This window comes from Gymnogyps californianus, chromosome 17, assembly GCF_018139145.2.
Source record: "Gymnogyps californianus isolate 813 chromosome 17, ASM1813914v2, whole genome shotgun sequence".
NCBI classification, from domain to species: Eukaryota; Metazoa; Chordata; class Aves; order Accipitriformes; family Cathartidae; genus Gymnogyps; species Gymnogyps californianus.
Genome location: NC_059487.1, coordinates 7,705,562 through 7,731,441, shown reverse-complemented (window position 1 = coordinate 7,731,441; position 25,880 = coordinate 7,705,562). Strand labels below are relative to the sequence as shown.

Below are 25,880 nucleotides of genomic sequence, written 5' to 3'. Positions count from 1 at the left end.
CCCTTTGCTACTGAACTGCAGTTATTGCTCCTGAAATAGCTGTTTTGTATTCATGGGGATTGGATCTTATTTTATCTAATTCCCAGGGCAAACAGATACTATTGTATTCCAGCTGATTAGAAAAGTCATAGACCAGAGCTATCCTACTTTCCTCTTTTACTTTGTCTTTAGCAAGAGTTTGTGAACATCCAGATTTTCTGGTAACTTTGATATGACCTTGTTATAGCATAAGTATTTAGTATAGCTAAGTATTTAGGTTTGATAAAGATAGTATGAACAAAGTAATTCAGACTTGTCTGTGTTTGAAAGCCAACCTAAATAGTAGGGTAAGGCACATATTTAAAATACTGTAACTGTTTTTCATTAATACCATATGTGAGTATTCTTCTTCAGAATAATAACATCTAGCATGGAGGTAATTTGGATTACTTAATTAGGAATAATATCCTGGAATATCTCCAAGTGCGGATACACTTTAAGCATATATTACCAATAATTTCCAATATAAAGTATGGCATCGTGCAATTGGTGATCTTATGTTTTCTCATTCTCTGATGAAGCTATTTGGTTTTTTGAACTAACAAATGATGGAGATAAAACAATGATTCAAATGATGGTGATTGATAAATTTCAATTTTATTTATAGTTTCCATTTTTTGTGAACCAAACATTGCAGCTTTGGAGTGACTGACTAAATGGTTTTTTTGGGTTTGGGTTTTTTTTTTTTCCTTTTTTTTTTTTAAGTTTTAAAATTTTGGTTGCTTGCTTTCTGTCCAATTTGCAAGCCTTATATATGGTTTGAAGGGTGGGACTCAAACCTAGCCATGGTGTTCATAACCTCTGTGCAAACAGAGAAGTAATGATATTAATATTTTTGTCCCTAATACATTTTTTTGTCTGCTTCAGACAGCATGCAAGAAAATTAGCACAGAATTTGTTGGTCAGTAAATTATTTTTATCCCCAGTCCAAAACCTCTCTAATGTGACTTCCACTTCTTTTTCTTGCTGTGAAACTTCAGCAAATTATTTGAAGTCTATTTGGGGAGGGATGTAGGAGTTCCAAATATTTGTTAGCCATGAGCTTCATTATAAAATTTCCTTGAAAGTGAGAAAGGGGCTTGGACTAGGCTCGAACAAAACAAAACTGTGCTTGCTGTGATGGGCTTTATGATTTGGTAAGAAGAAAAGAAGCAAAGGCAAATAGATGCACAGACCTTGAGAGCATACACTGTGTGAGCGACTTAAAAGTCCAGTGCGTGTAAGTACACTGGAAAGCTTGCCGAGTAAATATTTCTAGCAGAACGTTTTGGATTAAGACAGCTCTGTCTCACAGATAATAATTGTATGACTCCTGTATTAATTAGTGTGAACCATACTACTTAAGAGTAGAAGCAGCTGTTGTGTAAACCAATCTCTGAACAAAAATAGCCTTTTTCCCTTAAGAAAGAGCATTTATGTCAGCAAGAGGAAAACCCTGGGGGAGTGGTGATCATGAGTTAATCACACCATTGGGGGTGGGGATTAGGAGCAGTCATTTCTGTCTCCTTCCTCCCAACACAGGAGGAATGTGCAGCACATGATAGCCGCACCCCTACGGGCTCCTGATAGCCCAGTGCATGTCACAGAGGTTGTTTCTTGTTTTATGTCTATTCTCTTAAGGAATTGCTCTGACTCTAGCCAGAAATGCACATTCCACCTCTGATCCTTTAAAAATACCTCATAATGTACACAACTCCATGGACGACTTAGGGCAGTAATTATGTATTGCTTCATGTAATGGAAGACTCATTGGCCCTAGGAGGGAAAGAAAAATCTGGATGCAAAAAGCTGAGTGACCAGGTTCAGAGTCCTCTTGAAGGGGAAAGCCCAACAGTGAGGCACGCAAAGGCCTTAATAAATGCAGTGCCTGGACTTTGAAAGGGAAAGATGGGAAGCGAGTGATGTGGATACAGAACATGATGAAGAAAGGTTAACTCACTGTCTCCCTCTTCTCCCTCTCCATTCCTCTCGGAGGTGTTTAAGGAACAGAACCTTCTAATTGGCCATAACTGAATATGTTTAATCTTTGGGGGTTTGTTTTTTTGTTGGTTCCCCCCCTGCCTTCTTTTTTTCCCCCAAGAAAAGTGGTGTTGCTCTTAGATTCATGACATTGCCTGGTTGAAATCCAACTCTATGTAGCACAACATTAAAAACTATATATACCCTACAGAGTTGTAAGGAACACTGCCAATTTATAAATCATACTTCTGTCTTCTATGCTTTTTATATATAATCACAAATAACTGGTAATATTTATAAAATTGGAAACATGTTTTTCTTGTGTTTTAATTTAGCATATGTCGTAGATTTGATGGCACATTGAATGTAATCTGTTTTACTGATTTATCGTTGCTTGTCTAGTCTTTACCCTGCAGAAACATTGACATAAATTACAAATTTTAAAAATATACAGAATAAAAAAACCTACTATGATTGGCAGGTACACAGAGCCTGGTGTAACATTTATTTTCTGGTTAGTTGAAGTGGAAAATAAATTTTAATACAAGCAAATATTAAAAACTGTAAAATACAAATACAAAACTTCTGGAAACATATTCACAGAAAGGGTTTGTTTTTTTTTAAAAAAAAAAAATGCACGTTTTGGAGCTGACCTGTTTATTAACACAACTTTTTGAACTGATAAGCAAAGAAATATGTTGTCTTTGTTATCTCTGTAATCCTGAGATGTTCAGTAGGTAACCAACGGATGTATCTCTGAAACCGTATGTTATGTATGCACTGGTTTGTAGTGCAAAGCGAGACAGCCTGGCAAGAAATGATTTGCACCAGTCAATGCACAATGTTAACATTCATTGTGCAAAATCCATGTTAAGCCATGTCTGAGTGTCCTCAGGAGTATAAAGATAGGAGGAAGGAATTTTTAAAATACAGAGACTTGTAAATTTCAGCTGCAAAATATGTGTTCAGTTGTCAGTTTTAAGTACAGTAACAATCATTTTTGTGTGGCAAGGGAGGACATGGGGAAGGATGACAGAGACTTCTTTTTTAAAAAAGATCAGTTAAGCAGAATAACATCCTTTTTTCTAGGAAATATTAAAATTGTGTTTACATTTAAAAAACCCTCTAGTTTCCTCTGCCTGCCTGCATTGTTCGCTCATCACCCCTCCTGCCACCTCTTTCTATCTTCCTGTGTAATGCTCTTTTTGCTGAGTTCTCTCCTCACAGGTTTTTTTGCTTGGTTGGTTGGGTTTTTTGGGGTTAAGCACAACTGGTGAATAGACAAATGTATAAGCAGATGATATGTCTTACTACTGATGTGATTTAGTTCTTATAGATAGATTCTGTCATGTTTAGAACTCTTTTAGCCTTAAGGTATTTAAAGCTGCTTCTGAGATTGAAATACTTAAGTTGAAGATCCTTTTACTCTATTGCATAATCAAAAAGTGGCATTTCTGAGTAGATCGGATGTAGATGTCCTTCCTTTCTGTATTCTGTTCAGGAGGACACTACAGTTGGATGTAGGTGTCTTGGAGTGCTCTGTTACTCCCTTTGTAAAATGAGTTGTGTTCTGTGTGTAGGTGTTACAAGTGGCACAACCTCAATCTTTGCAGCTATGAAAGAGGTGTGAAATAAAAGGAAAATTCTGTGCCCAGAGGACACAGTTTCCATTTCTTAGTTCTTTAAAGAACAGAGATAATTTTTTTTTCCTCCAGCTTATGATACAGAATACCTTTGCAACTTTCCTCCCCACCCCCCTCGAAAAAGAAGAGAGAAAAGTCAGAGGATAATGGTGAAAACGGTAGAGGCTGTGAAAAATACCAGCTTTTCTGTTCTCCACTGCTGGTTAGTCTGAAGGATTAACAAGTCTGTAGCTAGAAAGTAGATATGTTTATGAATTATTTTAAGAAACTCTTTGCAAGGAATAGTTTTCTGCAAGTGGCAGAAACCTCATTTCCTGGCCCTATTAGTACACAAGTTGCAATACATAAGATAGTAATTCCAGACAACAATATATATGAGCTTTATGGAGGACAAGACAGTCATACCCGAGGTTTGCCATCTGGTCTGTCTCTCAGCTGCCTTTCAAAATGTTGTCAAATGCTCTCAGAATTTACACATCGTAAATCTGTCACTAAAATAAATAAGTACCCAGAGCTCCCTGACTGTATTTCAGAAGTGCTAGGCTCTGCTCTTTTGGGGAATGGCAGTGTCAGAGCAGCATGGCTCTTCCTCAGATGGCTTAAGACCAGGCAGTGGTAGAACAAGTTCTCTGACTGTCTGTGCTGCTTATGCTGTTGAGGCAACTGACTGCCCCAGCCAGCACCCTCCCTGCCTTTTCCAGCCTGCTCTCCTGCTCCTTGGGCAGAACTGCAGGCAGGTAGCAGGAGTGGGGAAGATACTGTGTTTATTGCAGCAGAGGCCTGCTGTGAATGAAGAGTTCTTTCTCTGTCTTGATGATATTTCAGAAAGGGATGTTTAAACAGTGCTAGTGTATACGTATCTGTTTCCAAAGCAGCGTGGGTGACACTTGAGCTGCAGAACTTCATTGATTTTTAATGAGAGTCATGTAGCAAAAATTCTGCACTCTGTTTCGGAAGCATGGAGCAGAGGCAAGTGTCACCAAAGCGCAACACCTCTCTCCTGCCTTTTCTTTTTGAACACTTACTTTCCTTGGCCTTATCTTCAGCAAAAGTAGAGTAAAAACTTCCATGGGGAATTTAATTTGTGATATCAACTGGCATTTGTAGCAGCCAGCTTCTTTTTCCTGTGCATGTGTTACTCTGTAAATCAACTGAGAGTTTAAGATCATTAACCCCTCTCTCTTAATGGGATTCCCAGCTGTCAGCACTTTACCCATCTCCTCTGTCATCCATCTGACAAGAGCCATTGTCAATCTCCATTTATAATTTTCTGAAAAGAGAAATTGTAGCTATGAGTAACTGCTCAAAATACCAAATCTATGCAAAGAACTGAATAGTTGTATTTCATTGGACAAACATTGACGTTCCCATCCATTCGTTTGGGCCTTTCTATGTCCAGGATCTGTCTATGTGGGAATGAGAGCACCTCGCATTGCCGTATTTTGATTCTCATGAGACCTGTCTCTTGCATTACTTAAAGGAGTCTCAGTGGCCAAGTAGTTTAATCTCAAGATGCAGATTTCACTTTAAAAGGTTCTGCAAAACCGAGAAGTTAATAAATAAATAATTAAAATACTTTGCACTTCTGTAACACTGGGTCTCAAGATAGTTTACTAGTGCTAGTGAATTAAGTCTTGCTCCAACCAGTGTGAGGAAGCAGAGAGGTCACAGACTGAGAAGGTCTGTGCAAAGGTGGAGACAAATCTGTACTACTTTTAACTCTAGCTTCCACCTTTCAAATATGCCTTCCAATTTTGCTGGTATCTGAGCACCTCACAGTCTAATTATTTATTCTACAGTTACTCCTGCTAGCAGAAAAGTACAGTTAGGTATGCACAAACCTGTCACATGCTAAAGGTGACTTCTGTCTAAAGAAGTTTGTAGAGCAGATCTATGAATCAACACTAGGACAGAGAAAGTTCCTTGATTTAGCAGTTCAGAGTGTCTGGATTAGCAAAATGGTTGAATTAGCAGCTATTATAGTCACTATAAATTAATGCAAGCTTCAGCAGAACTTGAACTTCAGCCCACATCCCTCCACTCTCTGACAGGCCATGTAACTTGAGCCTAAAAGTACCAGTTAATTTGATCTAGACGTTGTGTGTGGACATAAGTCAGTTTAGGAGCAGTGCTTGTATTACAGGCTGTGCGACAAACTCAGGCAAGGCAAGTCCGAGTAATACTCAGGATCATACCTGAAATCAGAGTATGTCAGTGCCGAGCAAGACAGCATTGCACAAAGATCTTTAAATTAATGCCAATATGGCAAATTTTTTTGTGGTGAAGAGACACTTGCTGAGGTTAACATGCTGATATGGAGAAGCAAAAGACAAATCAGACCATAGATTAAGCCTAGTTGGAGCCCATAACAGGCATTTGAGGATTGTAATCATTTATCTTGGATGAACAACAACTGTAACAGGCTGCCTTTGCCCTTAGCTGTGGGAACTATGGATTGAAGCAATTTAGCTATGTTCAGACCACAGTGCTGTGCAGGCTCTCTGGCTATATTCAAACTCATTCTTGTGTCTCATGCAAAATGATGCAATTCAGCAGCAGTTTGCCATTTAGACACAGGACTTTAAAGAACCAAATAACATGTTGAGGCAAAATAGAACATAGTGAAAAAGTTAAATATTCCAGGCAATCTAAAAATGTGGGTCTTAGACACCATATTATGTATCAAGATGAAATTATCAGCCTTAGTTAAGGTTTCTTTAGTGTATTTTTATCCAATTGTGGCTGACTATAAAATAGTATTGGTCTAAAAAATTATTAATTATGAGTTGACAGTGGTTACCCCTTTTGCCAAACTGGTTAATATTGCCAGGCCCAAGTTTTCCCACTGCTGTTTTTCAGTGGGCAGTGTTTAACTGGGCTGTTGTGCATTGAATAAGTGAAGCAGAGTCTCTTAGGAACTCCTTCAGAGCAGAGACGATGTTCATGTCTCTGTTAATCTCTCCAGTCAAAACATGTGCCATAACCTCCTAAACTTAATCTGGGGAAGAGTCTCTGCTACACTCCTGCTGCTCTCTTGGCCTCTCTCTTTCCTAGTCCAGCGCTTTTTCCCGCTTTGCCTTTTGGGGAGCCCTCTCCACTTGCCATGGGCCTGTCTTGGAGGTTAAAACACTGAACTGAGTGCCAGAAAGTCTTGGTTCTGCAAGTGACTTGCCGTTGGACAAGTCACTCTTCTGTAAATGAATTTCCTCCTTCATAAAACAATTATTATACTTCCTGACACATAAAAACGTGGGACAGCTGTGGCTAGTGAATTTCCCTGCAATTTCTGGACACAGACTCATCATGCACAGAGCTGTAGGTGCTTATCCACATGTGGTGGGTTGACCTTGGCCAGCTGCTGGCTGCCTACCCAGCCGCTCTCTCACTCTCACTGTTCGACAGGGTGGAGGCGAAAATAAGATGAAAAAAATGCTTGTGGATCGAGATAAAGACAGGGAGATCACTTAGTAATTACCATCACAGGCAAAACAGACTTGACTCGATTTATTGCCAATTAAAATATATTTGGATGGTCAGAAACAAAAACACCTTCCCCCTAGCTCCCACTCCTTTCCCCAGGCTCAACTTCACTCCTGCATTCCCAACTCCTTTACTTTCCCCCCAGCCCTGGGTGGTGCAGGGAGTATGGGGAATGGGGGATTGCAGTCAGTGTGTAACATTTCCTCTCTGCTGCTCCTTCATCCTCATGCTTTTCTCTGCTCCAGTGTGAGCTCTCCATGGGCTGCTGTTCTTCAGGATAAACCTGGTCCTGGATGGGTCCTATATGGGCTGCAGTTCCTGTCAGGAGAACCTGCTCCTGCATGGACTCTCCACCTGCCACAGTTCCTTCAGGGAATATCCACCTGCTGCGGCGTGGGGTCCTCCACAGGCTGCAGCGTGGATATCTGCTCCATCATGGTCCTCTCCATGGGCTGCAGGGAGATACCTGCTCCAGCCTGGTCTCTCCAGGGGCTGTAGGGAAATCTCTGCTCCGGCGCCTGGTGCACCTTCTCCCTGCCTTCCTCTCAGGCTTTGGTGCTCATGGGGCTGTCTCACATGTTTTTTCCTGTCTGCCCTGCCGCATTTTGCCCTTTCTTAAACACGTTTTCACAGAGGCGCCGCCAGCTTCTCCGATGGGCTCAGCCAGGTCCTGCTGCGGGTCTGTTGCAGAGCCGGCTGGAACCGGCGTGGGGCAGCCCCTCAGCTCTCCTCACAGAGGTCCCTGCAGCCCCCCCCACCTCCAACCCCGCCAGCGCCTGGGTGCAGACACCCGATACACTGAGGTATCTGAGTTAGGAGAGGTGTTTCACTGGACTCCCTCTTTGGTCAGTGGAAAGAGACAGGCTTCTCATGAGGGCAGTTCCACTCTTAGGTAAATCTGATTTGCGCTTTGGTTGCGTTTCTCTGCTGGTTATAGATCCAAACAACCTAGGTCCTAAAGCTTCATGTGGGTTGGGATTAATCTACGCCTGATCATTTCCGTAAGTACTGTGGGTGGGGTATACAGCCTAGCATTATTCCCGTAAGGCCATAGTTCATGGAAAACCCCGCTTCCATAGCTCTAGTGGTCCCTGATAAGACCCTCTATAGGCAGAATTTTTATCTGATCAAAGGGGCCTGATCCAGCATCACTGAAATACTGGATGCACATCACTGGGGCTGGTATAGCATCTAGACCATGGGTAGGTCAACAGTCTTTGAAGTGGACAGTGTGTTTTTTATGTAATCTTTTAATTTATTTGGCCTTGATTCACACTAGAAGCAAACATATGTGACACAGCAAAACATATTTGGCTTGAGCTCTCTTAATTTGGCATATTTAACGTGAGCGATAGCTTCATTTATTGAGCAGCATTCACATAAAATGGCAACCCTGCACAGATGAAGAACAGAGAACAGCATCTACAGTAACGTGCCCACAACTTCTCTTTAATTTTGTGGTGGTTCTGGAATTTTCCTCTGGGATTGCACACTAATGCTTGTGACTTTCCGTGAGCCACTTCTAAGTTTACATTGCATGTTTTCTTTTCTTTTTTTTAAAGGAATTAGCTAAGAGGACTCCCTCTAAGCATCCTGATCACCCAGCTGTCCAGAGCGCATTGCAGGCGATGAAGACAGTCTGCACAAATATCAACGAGACCAAGAGACAAATGGAGAAACTGGAAGCCCTTGAACAGTTGCAGTCCCACATTGAAGGATGGGAGGTATGATGTAGGACTAGCAAGCTCCCTGGAGGCAGTTCGCTACACAGTTTAATGGGCTGAAGTTTAGTGACTCATATGGTATACAGGGATTTCTGTTTTTTACATGATGTGTAAATGCTCCTAAAGGTGTGGATGGCATCACTCTGACAAGTTTAGAATTTAGTGTTTATTTTGGGTGTGCAGGCTGCTGCTAAATTGTAGCAGAACAAATGGCTTATGAAAGAAAGGAAGGTGTTAGAGCTAGAATGGACTGAAATTTCAAATGGGCAGATCACATTTGAAAGACAAATAGTCTAGAAGATGAAATCAGGACTGGTCTAAATAACAGAAGTTTCTCATTTCATTCCTATAAGTCTTTAGTTTTTCCGGGAGCTTTGAAAGTTAGCTCACTTAACTTCATACAGATTTCCTGTATCAAAGATAAAGGTTAGATTAGCAAGCATTAGATTAGAAAGAAACTGGTATATTTGTGTTTGCTCCAGTTAAGTTACTCATGGATGTGTTTCTAGTGATGTGTTTATCAGCAGGTGGATCTGTGTAGGTAGAAACATTTACTATGGAAGGGAGAAAAATAAGAGAGGGAGAAAACTAGAATATGAAGCTTGGGGCAAGAAGAAGTCTGGAACAAGAGCCACTCAGTAGAAATACTGGGAAGTCAGGATGGTGTATAAAGGGTTGGCAGCTTATCTTGTGATGACTTTAGTTGAGGCCCTTGAATCAGTGGAGTTGGAAGCCTCTGGGAGGTGCACCATAGGGAGTCAGTGGTGTTAAATGGTCTCATGGAGAGATTGGCGTCGGCGTTTAGTGAGACTGACATTTAAAATGTCGAGGCTGATCATTGCCAGCTGAGGATTTCTTAGCTGAGGACATTTTGTTAGAGGTCATGTAAACTTCCTCATGTTCGGACTCTTGGGTGCTCTCCATGACTCTCTTTTGGGTTGTTTTTTATCTTTTGTGTATGTTTTAAACCTTGCTCATTTTTTCCCTGAAGGATGTTCTTGGCATCCAGCTAAAGATGTGAGAACAACCCAGATATCCAGCTGTGTAATTTTTGGATAGCAAGCTCAGCAAACAAAGTCATACAACGTTCTATATAGCAAGACTTCTAGAAGCAGTTAAAGCCATTTCAGGTTCAATGCAACTCATGGGTCATCTAGGCAAGAGGCATGGTTTGAACTCTGGAGCCTGAAGCATGACTATTACAGTGTCCATGATGCCATAAATGAAGTGGTATCCAAACTTACTGCTATTTTTTTAGGGTTTAACTTGTCTACAGCAACATTCTGGGGCTGAAAACCCTTTCGGATTTGTTTATATACACTGTTTTGTAACAAAGTCACCTAGGTCACTCAGCTCAAAATTTCAAAAAGGAAGAAGTGTTTTTCCCTCCCGGTAAGCTGTGGAACGTTTCTGTATTATTCTAGTGGCACATTAAAAGGAGGAAAATGAGCTTTATACATCACAGATACAGGCCAATGCTCAACATGATGGCATTTTTTTCTGTACATGCAAAGAAGTTTGAAACTGATTGACAGTTTCCTATCTTCACAGTGCTAGGGGTCTTATAAATTATGACTCTAGAGCAAAGTGCTATGTTTGTAAATAACAGTTTTTAGTTCTTTCAGATGTATTTCACAGTTTATTGCTAATGAGAAGGGCTCCTAACTTCTATCTATGGAAAACTGCAATTGCTGAATTAAATAAATTTTTAGCTTAACAATGCAGTGCTATAAGCCACAGAGCTGGCTGTAGGAGCAAGTCTGTAAGGCAGATTTATGCCTATTTTTAGTTTATCTGATGGCAGTCTCTCCTATGAAATAGAAAATTTCCCGTTTCTGTTAGCATGGATATGGATTCTGAAACACTGATGCCCTGTATATATGGTTATATACCATACATGCTAATTTGACAAGGCCTACAGCTTCCAACTGTTTTAATCCAAGGCATCTAAATTGTCAAAAAGAAGTGAAGATCAGCTTACTTATGACCAAGTATTTTACGATTATAAGGGATGTAGCCTGAATCTGGGGAGTGTGCAAGCAGCCCAGCATGAAGTTTGGCGTTAATTTGTTCACATAATTTGGAGCAGGCTCCACCTTGTCTAATGCTTCTGTTTAATTAGACCAGCAGTTTCACTGGTTTCTATGACTTTGCACTTCCTTCCAACTGTCCCAATGGACCGTCCCTGGTCTGATCTTCGTCCTGTTGCCATCAGTGCCACCCTCAATATTTCCAACATGAAGAACAACGTAACATCATTTTGCTTCTGCAGAGTCTCTTCTTCTTGCTCTTGAGAGTCATCTGTAACTTCACTAAGAGCAGCAGTTGTTTTTTAGAGCAATTTCCTCAGTTCAACATTTTTTTCTTCAACATCTCCACCCACCAATCTGCGTCTCCCTCTCTAATACAACCGTCACTATCACTGTCATACACTGAGCACATACTGGCATCATCCTGTCAGTCTCTTCGTGAGACAGATTATAATGGGGGACATGTTAAAGTAGGCCAAATGTGGGAAGCTGCTGAAGGCCTGCAGCTTAATCAGAGGTCTGTTCATCAAAATGAACTCTGCTCAGATTCATTCTTTTGGAATGCACAGAATCTTTGTATATGTATGTTATGGATTAGTCTCAGGCAGGTCAATTTGACTCTGGTTAATCCTTCTGGGAAACAAAGATTAGTTTAAAAAAGGGGAAAGAAAAGTAGAGGAAGCATGAGAAGACCAACTTTTGTATATAATGTTTTTGTTTGCTTAGTGAAGAACAAGTTAATATGCTGTTTCTATTAATTATGTATTGATTTTTCTGTGGGGAGAGCTCCTCCTCATGAGACCTTGTGAATTATTTTTACTGAGCATAGGGAAGCAAAACCCCCATCACAGAACAGCATGAGTTGTAAGATGTGTGTTAGTGCTTAGGCAGATCAATAATTTCATAATTGGCTGTAATTTGCAATTCTACCAGCTATGATGTTTTCTTTTTCTTTGGGGGTGTGTCCCGTCATCGTGTGTGTGTCCCCCCGCGGCTTGGCCCCACTTAAAAAGATGAGAAATTCTGTGCTGTTTCTGAAAATACCAAATAAATCTTTTTACTCTGTTTCTTACTATTGAAAAACCTCTCAAATGGGTATAAATGGGAAGTAGCTAGGTCAACAGCAAACAGGAAATGCATCAACAGTGTTTAGATACCATCATGATGGGTCTGATGGAAAAATAAAATTCTTAGATTTTAAGGCGAGAAGCAACCGTTGCAATCATTTGCTTTCACTTCCTGTGCAAAATAGGCCAGATAATTTTACCCAGTGATTCCTGTGTCAGTAAAAGATTGACTCCAATTACTGATGTCACTGTGCTTATTGCTTTTGCTGTCTTTGGGTATCTTTCGGAAAATTAAGTACTTGAGGTGCTCTGAAGCCTAGATTTCTGTATGGGCAAACCACATGAGGAGCATGCTTTTATGTTGTGCAGTCAGTTGGTGTCTGTTCCTATTTGTGTATTTGTTAGTAGGCCTTTGGGTCATAATTCTGAGATATAGTGATTTCTCCTGGAGATAGTAATGGACAACAGGTCATTTTCAATTTAACAAGTGCTCATTTCTGGACATGTATTAACTCTTTCTGTAGAATGATCAAGAAAATAAAAACATATCAGGACAGCAGATGGAACTATTGCATCTAGCTAGTTCCTGCATCATTCTATCCAGAATGTATAGAAACACATATGTGAAACACACAAATTGTTGTTGCATACTTGGCAGCCTTTAAAGAATAGCTGCTTCCCTTGTTAACTAAAAGCAAGACATGGACAGCACAGCTGGCAAGGTTCGATTTAGAAAATGATGTAATCAAAGCTTCATTCACACCTTTAGGGTGACTGCATTGCTTTTAGAAAGGCTGAGTTCAATTCAGTGATTTCCCCTGAATAGCTTGATGGCAGCAGACTGTGCCTTCCTCCAAAAAAAAACCAAACCCCAAAACCCAACACTCATGCAATGTCTAAAATCATTCAAACAGATCTTTCTGGGGTGTCTTTCTAGATGGAGCTGGATTTCATGCCTGTACACAGAGACGTCTTCGTTTCTTTAAGTGGAATGAATTGTGTTTTACAAAATTTTTCTGTTATTTGTGAATATAGCATTAATGGACCTTTGGAAATCAAGCAGTTTTGTTAATAATGAACGTCTTGCAATCCAAAGTCAGTTCTCTTTTCCAGTAAGACTCAAGGCAGTGGGTCATATCATCTAATTTACTTCCTTATCTGCATGCTGACTGTGGAAGGAAGTTACTGTTACCCTAAGTTGTTCTTCCTTCCAACTCACTCAAAGAGAAATGCAAAAACTAGTAAGTGATCCAGAACTGGGTGGTAAAGGTTTCTGAGGCCTCAGGGTATTTTTCTGAAAAGGGACCTTTATTGATAGGATGCTTTTGTACCTTCAAAGTAATACTAGATCAAGGAATTTAAGGCTAGTGCCTAAGGTTTAACCAAGCCATCTTGTTTGGTTAATGGAGCAGTTGAGGAGCAGATTCCCAGCTATGTGCATTCAGAATGTGAGGTCACTTGGAGTTTGCCTGTCCCGAGAGCAACCTAGGACAGTCCTATAGTTGTTTTTCATTTGGGCCCAACTGCTTTCATTCTGAAGGACCCCATTTAAAGGACGGTATGATTGCTTTTCCTAGGAATAATCTGAGTAACAGTTTGGGAAGTGAATGTTTGAGAGTGATCTGCTGTGGTTTTCAGCTTCTGGGCATCCTCATAGGCTGAAGTATCTTGAGCACCAAGCTCAGTTATCTCTTTGGCTATCTAGTGCATATAATGGCTTGCACGTAGCAGCTAGCACAGTGTCCAGGACCCAACCTCTGATTTTCATGGCTATGTTTCTAACTTGCATGTGTTTATTAGAACTCCAGAAAGGAGAGCACCTGTGTATACTTCTAACAAAAGAGTTGGAGAGACGTATCACCACTGAGATGATTTTGCAGAGAGATGGTTAATAGTGACGTATGTCAGTATCAGAGCTACAATGGTAGGGAAACACCATTATTCTTTTATAAAGCATTCCTAAAGCCATCACTTGTGATATTTGCAATGATAGCTCAGAGTATGAAGGGAAGACTGATGGTCTTGAGAGACTTACAATACAGCTGCTTTGAGAGTGAAAGATTTCTTCAGGAAAAAGTCTCCTGGAGTTTAATAGGGGAAAGATTTATTGTAGTGTATGAGGACTCCAAAAAAATATTTGTAGTCCAGAGAAAACATGATGTGTTTAGCCACATTAATTGAGGACTTCCTCCTTATGAATGCATCACTTATTTCACAGTTTAATAACATGCAGATAAACTGACAGCATTTTAGTAAAAATCCTTCATTGTGCACACACACACAAAGTTAAAAATAAACAATATATCTTTTTGATGTTTCAGGGGTCAAATCTGACAGATATCTGCACACAACTCTTGCTCCAAGGGACTTTGTTAAAAATCTCAGCAGGAAACATCCAGGAGAGAATGTTCTTTCTATTCGATAATCTACTGGTCTATTGCAAGAGGAAATCCAGGTGAGTCCCTGTGTCTTTATGGTTTTATAATGGGACCATTCAGAAGTTTTGCAAGTAGAAAGTATGATCAATTACTGATCACTCACTATATTCCCTGTTGCTCTGTAGGGCTGAGTCACAGGTGTGACTTTCCTCTGTTCTTGACTATTGCTATTACTTAGACTATATGAGAAAGAAGTCACTATATGGTAGGACAAATATGGCAGACAGTAATGGGGTCCCCACCCTGAGAAGTGTGCAATCCAAAGACAGAAGTTGATACACTGCAGAAAAAACACAGAGTTCGTTCTTACAGCTGGAAAGCTTCCCAGAGCAGATGGGTCTCCAGGAGTGATGTGAAGAAGGAGGCCTTGCCAACTTTCATTGTGAGGTTATTCCAAGCAGAAGAAGATGACGTGAAAAATGATATAAAGCCAAGAATGGGGAAAGTAGAAGACTAAGAAAACATTAAACAGATGCAGGGCACAGAGGAGTGAGGAAGAAAGGAAGATTAGCAAGTTGCTGTTCAGCATTTGCAGCCCATGTGTTCTGTGCATTGTCTTCCTTATCCTAGTAACAATTTTTGCATCATTCCACCTTATAAAACTTAAGTATTATTAACACCTACTGGTTAGTATTAAAATAGCATTGGCAGTGTGGAGGGCAATTTGCTTCTGTAGCAATTGTACTGTATTTCAGTTCTTAAGCTTTTCACCTTCACAACTCCAGTCTCATTCTCATGTCTTGGTCTTTTCTGAATTCACAATGCATTCTCTACACTCCAGATTCTCCTCCTCCTCCCTTTCCTGTAATGCCCTCCCCCTTCTTCAAGTTATACTTCTTTACTGGTGATGGCCAAGTAGAATGGCCAACCCAATTAGAACTTCTCAAAAACCAGAGTGTTCTCTCCAAAGAAAATTCTCATATCTCAAAATTTGGGTTTATTTCCAGTTTTTTGTTCAATGGAAATTTTGGAACCATTAAGCTGGGAAAAAATAATTTCAGTAATGTTCAGAGTTTTTGTGTGGATAATGCTGAAACTGTACAACATAAATACAAATTATTAGCTGAAATCTACATTAGAAATTATTAGAAAGTAATATAAACATTTAAATTAAATTGAAAAAAATTTACAGAATTCGATCTTATATGGCTTTTAGTATTATCTAACTGAAGTATTCTGACTCTGCTGAAATGAAGCAAGAAAGATGAAAGATTTCATTTTGATACTTTACCAGATTTGTCAAAATTCAAATTTCCGTATGAAACAGAGTTCAGAAATTTGTGTCTTCTAACAGAAAACTATTCCTTTAAAAAAAAAAAAAAAAATCAATTTGATACCTAATCTTTTACTTCTTCAGAGTTCTTAGAAACTAGTTTTCTAGTCCTGTTTGTAGTTCAGGTTAGCCTAACCCCTCCCATGCTGTCCAGGCATTTTTCCCAGAATACTAAGATTTAGAAAACAAAATGTTCTGCTGACTTTTAAGCAACTCTCTGTTATTGTACAGGAGATATTACTGAGCTACTCTGTAGTTTGGCTGGATTTTGGAGGAGGCTGCTGTAACACTTTGATTTTCCCAAAGGATCGATATTGTTTATCTTGGTCTAATAATGTAGCTTGAACTGATGAAATGTTGAGAATCTGATTTCCATTAAAAAGTAGAATATTTTATTAGGTCTGCTGGGAATTGCCTAATGTAAAAGATATATTTAGGGATCGCTGAGCAACTTTAATTTTGGGTATTTCTCCTGTCTAGCTGCTATTTATAATTAGTCCAGGATGGAAATTGATGTCTATCCAGTTGTGCTGGTGTGATCATTTGGCCAGCTGCTTGACAAACAAATGACATGTTAGTGGGACACAGATTTTGAAAAAAAAAAAACCCCAAAAAAACCAACCACCAAAAAACTGTCTGTGTCTGTTCCTAATTTGAAATTGAATGACTTGGTTCTCATCTCACTTATGCTATGCTTATCTTGTAGAAATCACTGGAGTTTTTCTTGACTGAAAAGTGCAATCAGAATTCAGGCCTCAATCTTTGATAAGTAGTCAACAATGCAGCCATTTGAATTTGGGCATCATATCTTTTCACAATAGCATAAATTAGGAGTAGCGTTGTTGGGACCAATTTAAGATGTGTTTAGAATCAGAATTAGATCTGATTTTAGATCTAAGACTGCAATCTTATCTTTTGCAGAAGCTTAGGGAAGTCTAACAAACTGATGACATAGATTTTCAGGGCTCAGTATTGTTTTGTGTTTTTGGCAGGATCATGGACTGCTGTTTAAATTGAATCCTGATGTCAGGAACAATGTGTTTCATGTGGGGAAATGGGCTGAGTATTTAAAGGGTTTCACTAAGGCTGCCAGGACAGCTTTTCTTTTGACTCCAACAGTTACAGCTTTTCTTTTGACTCCAACAGTTGTCTTTAGGAAATGATGTAATAGCTCCAAGATCTCAGTCCCTGTCAATCTGATTGGATGTAAATATATGATGATCACTATATGTCTATTTGTCACAAGCTAATTGTAAAAGGAAAAATTGTTCAGAAAAACTCGGTGATTCTCCTCTCACCTCATTTTATCATAGATATTTCACTTGGACAGAAATTTTCTCCCCAGCTATTTTTTTATTGCAATATTCTTTGAATCTTATGAGTTCCTTGCAAGTTGCCACAGCAATCCCTTCACTGTACAGAGTTTGGACACCTGCCATCTCAAATGATTATCATTTGACCAGTTGTGTTTTGGTTCACATAGCAGGGTTGCTCTTAGATATTAAAGCTCAGCAGGTGTCAGATGGATAGTTTTAAACCTATTCTAGACATAAAAATCAGAACATAACTAGCAATGAAAAGTGCTTTCCTGAAATTTTTTATAAGACACTTCAACAGAGACACTATAAAGCTTATGGATAAGGATGTAAACTTTGGTGCAAAATCGCCACAGCAGCACTTTCACAAATGCCACATACAATGACATTTAACACACATATGACAGACCATGTGACACTAGCCTCTTTACGTGTTTCATTTCATATTTGAAATTTTTTACACATACCACAAATTTATCAAAGCTTAAGGCAAACAAAGGAGACAAATGTAACATTCTGTCAGGTGATATTGCAGTTTTCATCCCAAAGCCACATGCAGTTCAGTTGTACTGGCATTTCAATCAGTTAGTCATCAAGAATTTAAATCTTGAAGGCATCCCAGTCTTCACATAATCTTGCAAAATAAGCTCTTCATCGCTGTACTGACACTGTTGTATGCTGTCTTTGTGAGCTGATTGAGTATTCCAGTTATTTAAAATCAGAGACGTCGTCAAATACCACAAAACTCTACATTGGAATCCTTTTTTAATGGTCACTTCCCAGATTGATTTATGCATATTTGTGTTACACTGCTTATGTGTTGCTAACAGTCTAAATCCTAATTGCAGAGTTACTGGGAAAAAAACATCTAAACGGACAAAGTCAATCAACGGGTCCCTTTATATCTTCAGGGGCCGAATAAATACAGAAGTCATGGAGGTGGAGAATGTGGAAGATGGAACAGGTAAGAGACCAAATACTGTCTTTTAACAACACAGCAAGTCCAGATCTTGTGTTGGAAGTTGGTACAAAAGTACTCGTCCATCTTCTTTAATGAAATCTTAAGTAAGCTGTGTAACTTCTGATGCCTTCATTATTAGACCAACTTACATAGTTGAAAGACTACACATGCTTTCAGGCACTAGTCCTTCATTCTGAAATGACCTTATGAAGAGTTTGTGTACCCAGAAGTTTGTCTATTTTTTCTCCTAATCCAAGTTAATTTAGTAAAAGATACTTTATCTTCTTTCCATCCTTTCTTTTCTTACATCTTAAGCTATTACAGCTATAATAACAGAACTTCTGGATCTTCTTCTCATTTAGAATACTACCAAATATTAGTCTTAGCATCAAATCAGTAGCATGGAATGTGGCCGTGAACGAAATATGGGAACAGCAGTTGTATTACAATTCTTGTGTTCTGACACAGGCAGGAAGACTGGATGGGTTTCTGATTTCATCCACAAAGGCCACACCAGCCCCCGCTCCTATTGTAATAAGTCAGGAATTAATATTATGTCCTTTAAACAGTTGACACTTAAAGAGTTCCCGTGTCCTGTGGGCAAAATTCCTTACAGTGCAAGAAGTTAGCATGTCCCCAGAAAGTTCAGAACAAATAACCTGAACAAACATCATAGACTTCTTCACTGATGTCATTGTATTTAAAATATTTTAGTTCTTCTTCTGAGGTGAAATTACAAAGTGTCACTCTTAGGACTGAAACATTCAGTCAGTTTGAACAGCTTAGCCATGGATGCTTCTATTAATATTTGTACTTCCAGAGTGGTAAGTAACAACCAGTCACATGGACAGTCAGTAAGACTGATACATGAGGAGCACCTCCAGAAATCAAGTTCTTCAAAGAAGAAAATTTTAATTAAGGTGTCCCACACTGATTTGATTAAAGTAGCAGGCCTTCTGTTCACTGTGTGTATTGTGCTTTGGGTTTTTACAGCAGATTACCACAGCAACGGCTACACTGTGACAAATGGCTGGAAGATACACAACACAGCCAAAAACAAATGGTTTGTCTGTATGGCCAAGACTGCAGAGGACAAACAGAAATGGCTGGATGCTATAATCAAGGAAAGGGAGCAGAGAGAGAGTAAGTGGATAATGTATTTTCTAATGCACTGAATGAACCTGTGTACAAAGGAGAAATGTATATGCATGTATAAGTATCTGAGAGAAAAAGGAAAGGTTGCAGTTTTTCCTCCAATGGCAGAATTAAAATCTATCCTTAATGACAAAGAAAATCAAGTGGTTGAAAACAAATATTTCTGAATGTGTACCTTGGGGTTTTTATGGACTTGTGTCAGTATATTTATCAAATAAATAACTGACCAGAGTCAGTTTCTTTGATGCATTGAATTACTGTGAAAGAATTACATTTTATCAATTTCATTTTTTGGTCTTTTATTTGTAAATAAGATAAAATTGTATCGTATTTATCAGTAAAAGGAAAGAAGACAATCCACCTCACAGCCTTTTTCCAGAAGCAGTGACACAAACTCATTCTCACGAACTCGGCCTCCATGATCTTGAAATAAACAGAACAGTTCGTGGAGAAAAATTCTAAAAATATTACACTTAGACTGAGAACAGTGACAAATGTATGCAGATGCTTGTCACTTTTATTTTTTTCTTGTGGAATGAAACAAAAACTAAGCTTATCTTGAAACGGTGTTGTACAATAGAAGCAAGCTCACAAAGCCATGAATCAGGGTGGGTGATAAAAGTTCTGAGTTCCTTTAAAAGTTGGAACTATCTTTCACAAGTGAACCTGTTTGCTCAATGGGAACAATAATAGCTCATTGCCAGAGAAAATGACACTTATTGTAAAACATTCTGTGCCTGACTTTTAGAAGGGATTCCCCTCTCTGCACACACAACTCCATTAAAGATGTAATTGCTCATCTATGCTAATATTGAAAGAGGTCAGTCTGAAACCTTTTTTTAGTAGTGTGTTTTCAGAACTTGTACTCGCTAAGCAATAATGCTTTAGATTTTTAATGTGTTTTAAGAAGGTTACAGGTCTGTCACTGAAGTTTAATGAAAGCAGAGAATGTAAGTCCTTTAATGTCCTTTGAAATCCAAACCTTAGTTTTTATGTTACAATACTTTGCATCTAGTCTGCTGAACACAATGCACATTGCAGTGTTATTCGTTACCATAGAATACAAAACATTTCTTAACATGCTTTATCATATATAAACCCCAATACACCTTTTGATAATAGCAAGCATACTACCTTCACAATGTAGATTGGGCATGGTGTAAATTCAAAAGAACTATCTGAAGGCAACAGAGAGAATCAGTTTTGATTTTTGCTCATTGGCCAGTTCTGCATCCCACTCTACTGTAAGGGTCCTGATCTTCCACATGATATTTTTTTTTTTAATAAAATACATTTCTTGGCTCTTACTTTTACCCTCAGAGTGCTAAATCATATCTCTAAAAGATCCAGTGAGTCTCCATTTCATAGTGAGTTTTCACTTTGTGAGGTCACTAGTGCTCTGTGGAATTTCCTGTGCATCAGGTAAAATGTGTGAGGAGAGAGAAGATTCAATAAGAAGTAAAAAGACAGGACTAGAAAAACAGACTGTATATAAACAGGCAGCTTGTGAGTATGGGGAGGTGACTGAAATAAATATTAGGAAGGGAAAAGAACTATTCCTTAATAGAAAGTTTCTCAAAGTTTTCCATGCAGCATTGGCTAGTAAGAGTGGTTTTTTTCTGATGCTTTTTGTCATATAGTTTTATGATGTGGCAGTTGATGACAGGCACTCAGGATAAGCATAGATACTCTGGCAGACATCCCAGGCCTTATTGGAAAATCTCCTTTGGATCAGAGTACTTGCAAAGTCACAGAGATATCAGTGTTTGGATTAGAAAGCTTGGTGAGATTCCCAATTCTGTAGGATGAGTTGGGTAGAATGTGCATTCCAGTCTGCCATTTACATCAGAGCCTGGGGAATTCAGTGATGTAAGACCAGCAGGAAACATGTATACTATTACACAGGCTGTTTTCTATCACAAGTTCACGTTGCAAATTAGCCTCGGCTACACGTGTCAGCATTCGCATTGAATTGGATCACAGTATTGGGGGAAGAGGATGGAAGAATAATGGCAATAAGCCAGAGGATTTGCGGAGCCAAAACCTTTAGCCAGATATTGGACACATGAAAGAAATACTGTGTTTGACAGACAAAATGTTGCGCAAGTCTGATTTCTGGAACGTGCATTTCAAGCCTCTAAAACAAATGCATTAAGCATTTTCAAAAAGCTAGAAAGCAGCTCTGATGACACAGAAGACTATTAATTCATTTCAGTATCTTACCATAAAGCAACAGGATTTATGTCCAGTTAGGGTGAGCTGCTTTTCCCAAAAAATGTACAGTTTTCATTTTCTAGCCTTACACTGATCACTTAAATTCTGCCTAATGTCAATCTCTGTAAAAATTAGGCACGTAAGTACAAGACCAGTTCAGGCTGCCTGTTTTCAAGCTAATCTTAAGAGAGGTCTAAAATCTGTGCCTCTGTTTTGGACTCCAGCATTGCCTAGATTTGCAACTTCTAGAATAACATAGCCAGAAAACAAACTGATTTGTTCAGGCTAGAAGAGACAAAAAACATCTACAGCAGCAAAACAGCTTTTCTCATGTGCTGTCCTTCTAATGCAATTTGCAAATTGCAAAGGGAATCTAAAAGGAAGAGTGCCAGAAAATGCCAGTTATGACAGTAGTTGTAACATAGACACATATCGTTTTCAGAGATCATCCTACTGACTGTAGCAATTTTCGAGTTAACATGAGCTATGTGGAAACTCATACAAAGTGGATGTGAAATTTTCTCTATACCCAATTATCTATCATTCCTTAAATCATCCAGTATTTCTTTCATTGACTGGATAATATGATTGTCAAACTGTATTTTTAGCCTAGGGGTATTAGTAAATAGGCTAATTAAGAAAGGATGAGAAAATAATGTTCCCATCTAGTTTTGATTTATTTAAGGATGTGACTTTGATTTCAGCAGTTTTGTATTTTTGGCTTCAAGTAATAGAACACTCAAAAAGACATCTGCTCTGTTAAGCATTTAGCTGCCTTGAACAAGTCTTATGCCGGCAGTTATTTCAGGGTCAAAAGTGAAATGCAACAGGAAATCAGTTTCAGAAGGTATATGTTTTATCTTGCTGTCCTGGTTTTGGCTGGGATAGAGTTACTTTTCTTCTTAGTAGCTGGTACAGTGCTGTGTTTTGGATTTAGTGTGAGAATGATGTTGATAACACACTGATGTTTTAGTTGTTGCTAAGTAGCACTTATCCTAAGTTAAGGACTTTTCAGTTTCCCATGCTCTGCCAGCAAGCAGGTGTGCAAGAAGCTGGGAGGGAGCATGGCCAGGACAGCTGACCCCAACTAGCCAAAGGGATATTGATAGAACATCATGCTCAGTATATAAACTGGGGGGAGTTGGCCGGGAGGGGAGGATCGCTGCTGGGGCATCGGTCAGCGGGTGGTGAGCAATTGCATTGTGCATCACTTGTCTTTTCTTGAGTTTTCTTTCTCTTTTTCTGTTATATTCCTTTTCATTACAATTATTATTATTAGTTAGTATTATATTTTATTTTACTTTAGTTATGAAAGCATTCTTATCTCAACCCACGAGTTTTACTTTTCGATTCTGCTCCCCATCCCACTGGAAGGGTGAGCAGCTGCGTGGTGCTTAGTTGCTGGCTGGGGTCAAACCACGACACTTGCTCTGGAACTTCTCTGTGTTCTGTAAACCGTTCTACTTTGTGTGATGTGATATAAGCATAAATTTAAAGCTACTTTTTAAACTGGAGAAGAAAAGCTGCAAGCATCTCGGTGGTGCTAAACTCACCAATGACAGTTTGTACTCAGATAAATAAATGACCCAATTTCCCCCTTATTTAGAAAATAAGTCAGTTAATATTTGTGTTTCTACCATTTTTTCTGTTTGGCCTCAGCTTTTGACTTTGAGCAAACACTTTATCTGATGTTAAGGATCTGAAGGAATTTCTGCTTTGTATTCCAGGTTTGAAACTGGGAATGGAGAGGGATGCATATGTCATGATTGCAGAGAAAGGAGAGAAGCTGTACCAAATGATGATGAACAAAAAAGTGAACCTTATCAAAGACAGGAGGAGAAAATTAAGTACTGTTCCCAAGTGCTTTCTTGGCAAGTAAGTGGCATTTGAATTGAAAAGGCCCTTTCATACCAATTAAAAGAACGGACTCTGGATTTTCTGGGGATGGCATTGTGAGGTCAAATCAGATGTGCTTTAATGCAGCTTAATTAGAAAGGCCATAACCCCCATTACAGTTGTGATTTAGTAAAATTAATCATTGATTTCTATTTTATGCCATACGCAGACTGTATAGTGACAGCACATTCTATTGTACAGTAACTCATAACAGCTGTTTCCAATCGGCAAAAGGAATAAGAAAAAATACCTTAACTCCCACAGGCTCAGGGCTGTTGGTGGCCTAACCTGTATCCTCTTTTGTATACAAGCAAATGCTTACCAGGTGATGTTTAAATCCAGCAGAACTGTCCAAGTCTCAGGATTGAATTTAGAAGTTTCCTGTTTGCCAATGTAACAGACACAAATGAAATTTTGTGCATCAGGAGACCTGATGCATTTGTTAGAAGTATAGGGCTTTATTGGCTGCAGAAAACCTCTTTCACTCGGGCTAGATATTACAAAATAATTCTTAAGAATGACATGTGTGAGGCAGTAGAAGAGACACCCATGGACGAATCAGATCAGAGATTAGATATGGTAGCAGTGGGGCTGTTGTAGGGAAATATCCTACATGGCACACAGGGAGACACATTAGTTAACCTGAGAAGACTTTTCCACCTCAACTGTTTATGATTGAAATGATCAGCTGTGGGAGGAAAAAAAGTTCCAAGAGGCAGATTATCCATTCGTTTCCCTTCCCTCCCCCTGGTCTCTGTAACGGCAGTTTGCAGGCAGCATTCCTTGTGTACAGGGTGTGGAAATGATGCATTGTCTTTCTGCCTGACAGAAGGTGATCTGGTAGCACAGGCTGGCAATATTTCAGCTATTAAAAAATTCTCGATTTTTGGAGATTTGTTTGCTTTTTTCTTCTTCACCACTTCCCCCCCCCCCGATGTTGCTGGATTCAAATTGAAACCTTTAAGCTCTGATTTTGGAGGCATGATACAGCATTTCCTGTTTTCTGTGCAACAAGAAGTACCAGATCAGAAACTTACGTTCTTCCAGTGCTGATATATATGAGTCTGTGGATTCCCTGATATTTGGCTTAGTCTCAAGTCTTACCTGGGATTTCCTGCTACTCCTTTTTCTTTTAAAATGTATGTTTTCTTACATGCTCCACAATCTGTCCGGCTCATTGCCCTCAGTTTGCTTGGCAGCCACCTGACACTCTAGTAGTGAGGACTTGACCTAACTTTGCCAATGGGTAACTGAGCCCAGACTGGGATACCTACAGGTATCCTGGTCTCTGACAAAAACATTATTTCTACTAATGTTCCAGTCTTCCCAATAGAAAATAACTCTGCTATCTTTTCAACGGTCATTTGTTGGTACAGTCCTGGCCAACTCAGTTGAGTGCAACTCAGTCAGTACAATCCAGTCATGACTTGCAGACTTTTCATATCATTCCTGGGGCTTCCCCTGAGCAATGCATATTGGCTGTGACCTATTCATTTTTTCAGATATTCCTGCCTAAGGGAGTCACTAATAACTGTGCTGAGATGTACTTAGTGGTTTTCTGCTACATGCAGCTGAGAGTAACACTAAGGCCGCAAAAAGTAATTCTCTTGGCCTTTGGATATCAGATAGCATCTAATAATTCAAGAGATAAAATGTTTGCAGAAAAAAAAAGCATCAACTAATCCTAATATCTTCAGAAATATCACATGCATTTATTTATAAGGCTGTTTGTTGAACTTAACTCCAGCAACTGACTTGCTTGAGTGCAAATCTATTTTCCTAACCACTCCTCAGGTGTACTGGCATTTAGGCATGTGACTAGTGATACAGTGGGCAAGATGTGTGTTAGTGCCAATATGTGTAAATGATATGCTTGCCATGCTTCTTTTCAGCACTGCACTAAATTGATTGCAAAACCTTGAACTGTATTGAGCATGTAATAGAGAGGATCTATTAAGCTCAGGAGATTCCAGACATATCTGATCAGATTGCACAAACCTGGACGGGTTGGGTTTTCCTGTGTATTTCTTGAGTAGAAACCCAGCTGTTCTAAGTCCCTTAATTTCAGAGGTGTAGTTGGGAGATGGTGTCCTGACTTGCATGCCAGATGAGAACTGAGCATGGCAGCACTGGGAAGTGAGGATACTCTCAGTTATACTGGATAACTGCTTAGGACAAGACGAGGAAACAAATCAAGCTTTGCCATCCACTTTTTGAGTTGATGCTTTTTTAACAACAGTCCAGCATGTACCTAAAATGGAATCAAATGCCACAGAAGTCTCAAAGTAGCTCTTAAGAAAACCATCCCATGGTTCTGAAGCTTCAGGGCTGTGAGAGTAGTGTTCATTTAGTTTCGTTTTTCAGCTTACAATTTCAAACTTTAAGAAGACTGCCTTACATTTACAATCCAAAAAAAACTCCAGGGACACAGTTCCAAATAAAAGAAGCAGGAAAGCGAACAGGGTAGCAGTGTTCCACTGAAGTTTTGGGCAACTGTTTAAGTGCTGTAAACTGCCATAGACCCATTGCACTTGATAGAAAAATGTATAGCAACTGGGCATCTACCCTGGGTACTTAACATGATTACAGTCATTGGCCAGCATGTCTGTGATGGAGCACTCCACAGAGTGTGTGTCTTGTATTCTCAGTAATGAGTGGGGAGGATCATTCTTACTTCTCCTCCCT

The 25,880-nt window shown here is 39.3% G+C and overlaps 1 protein-coding gene across 1 annotated transcript in view; it reads left to right on the top strand.

Annotated features, from left to right (window-relative positions):
• PREX1 (phosphatidylinositol-3,4,5-trisphosphate dependent Rac exchange factor 1) overlaps nt 1-25,880 on the top strand; it is a 170,850-nt gene that overhangs the window by 88,363 nt on the left and 56,607 nt on the right. Inside the window, exons 6-10 of the mRNA XM_050907593.1 lie at nt 8,684-8,845; nt 14,264-14,397; nt 17,818-17,933; nt 18,924-19,073; nt 23,027-23,174. Of these exons, the coding sequence (XP_050763550.1) occupies nt 8,684-8,845; nt 14,264-14,397; nt 17,818-17,933; nt 18,924-19,073; nt 23,027-23,174 (710 nt within the window). The remainder of the gene's footprint in view (nt 1-8,683; nt 8,846-14,263; nt 14,398-17,817; nt 17,934-18,923; nt 19,074-23,026; nt 23,175-25,880) is intronic.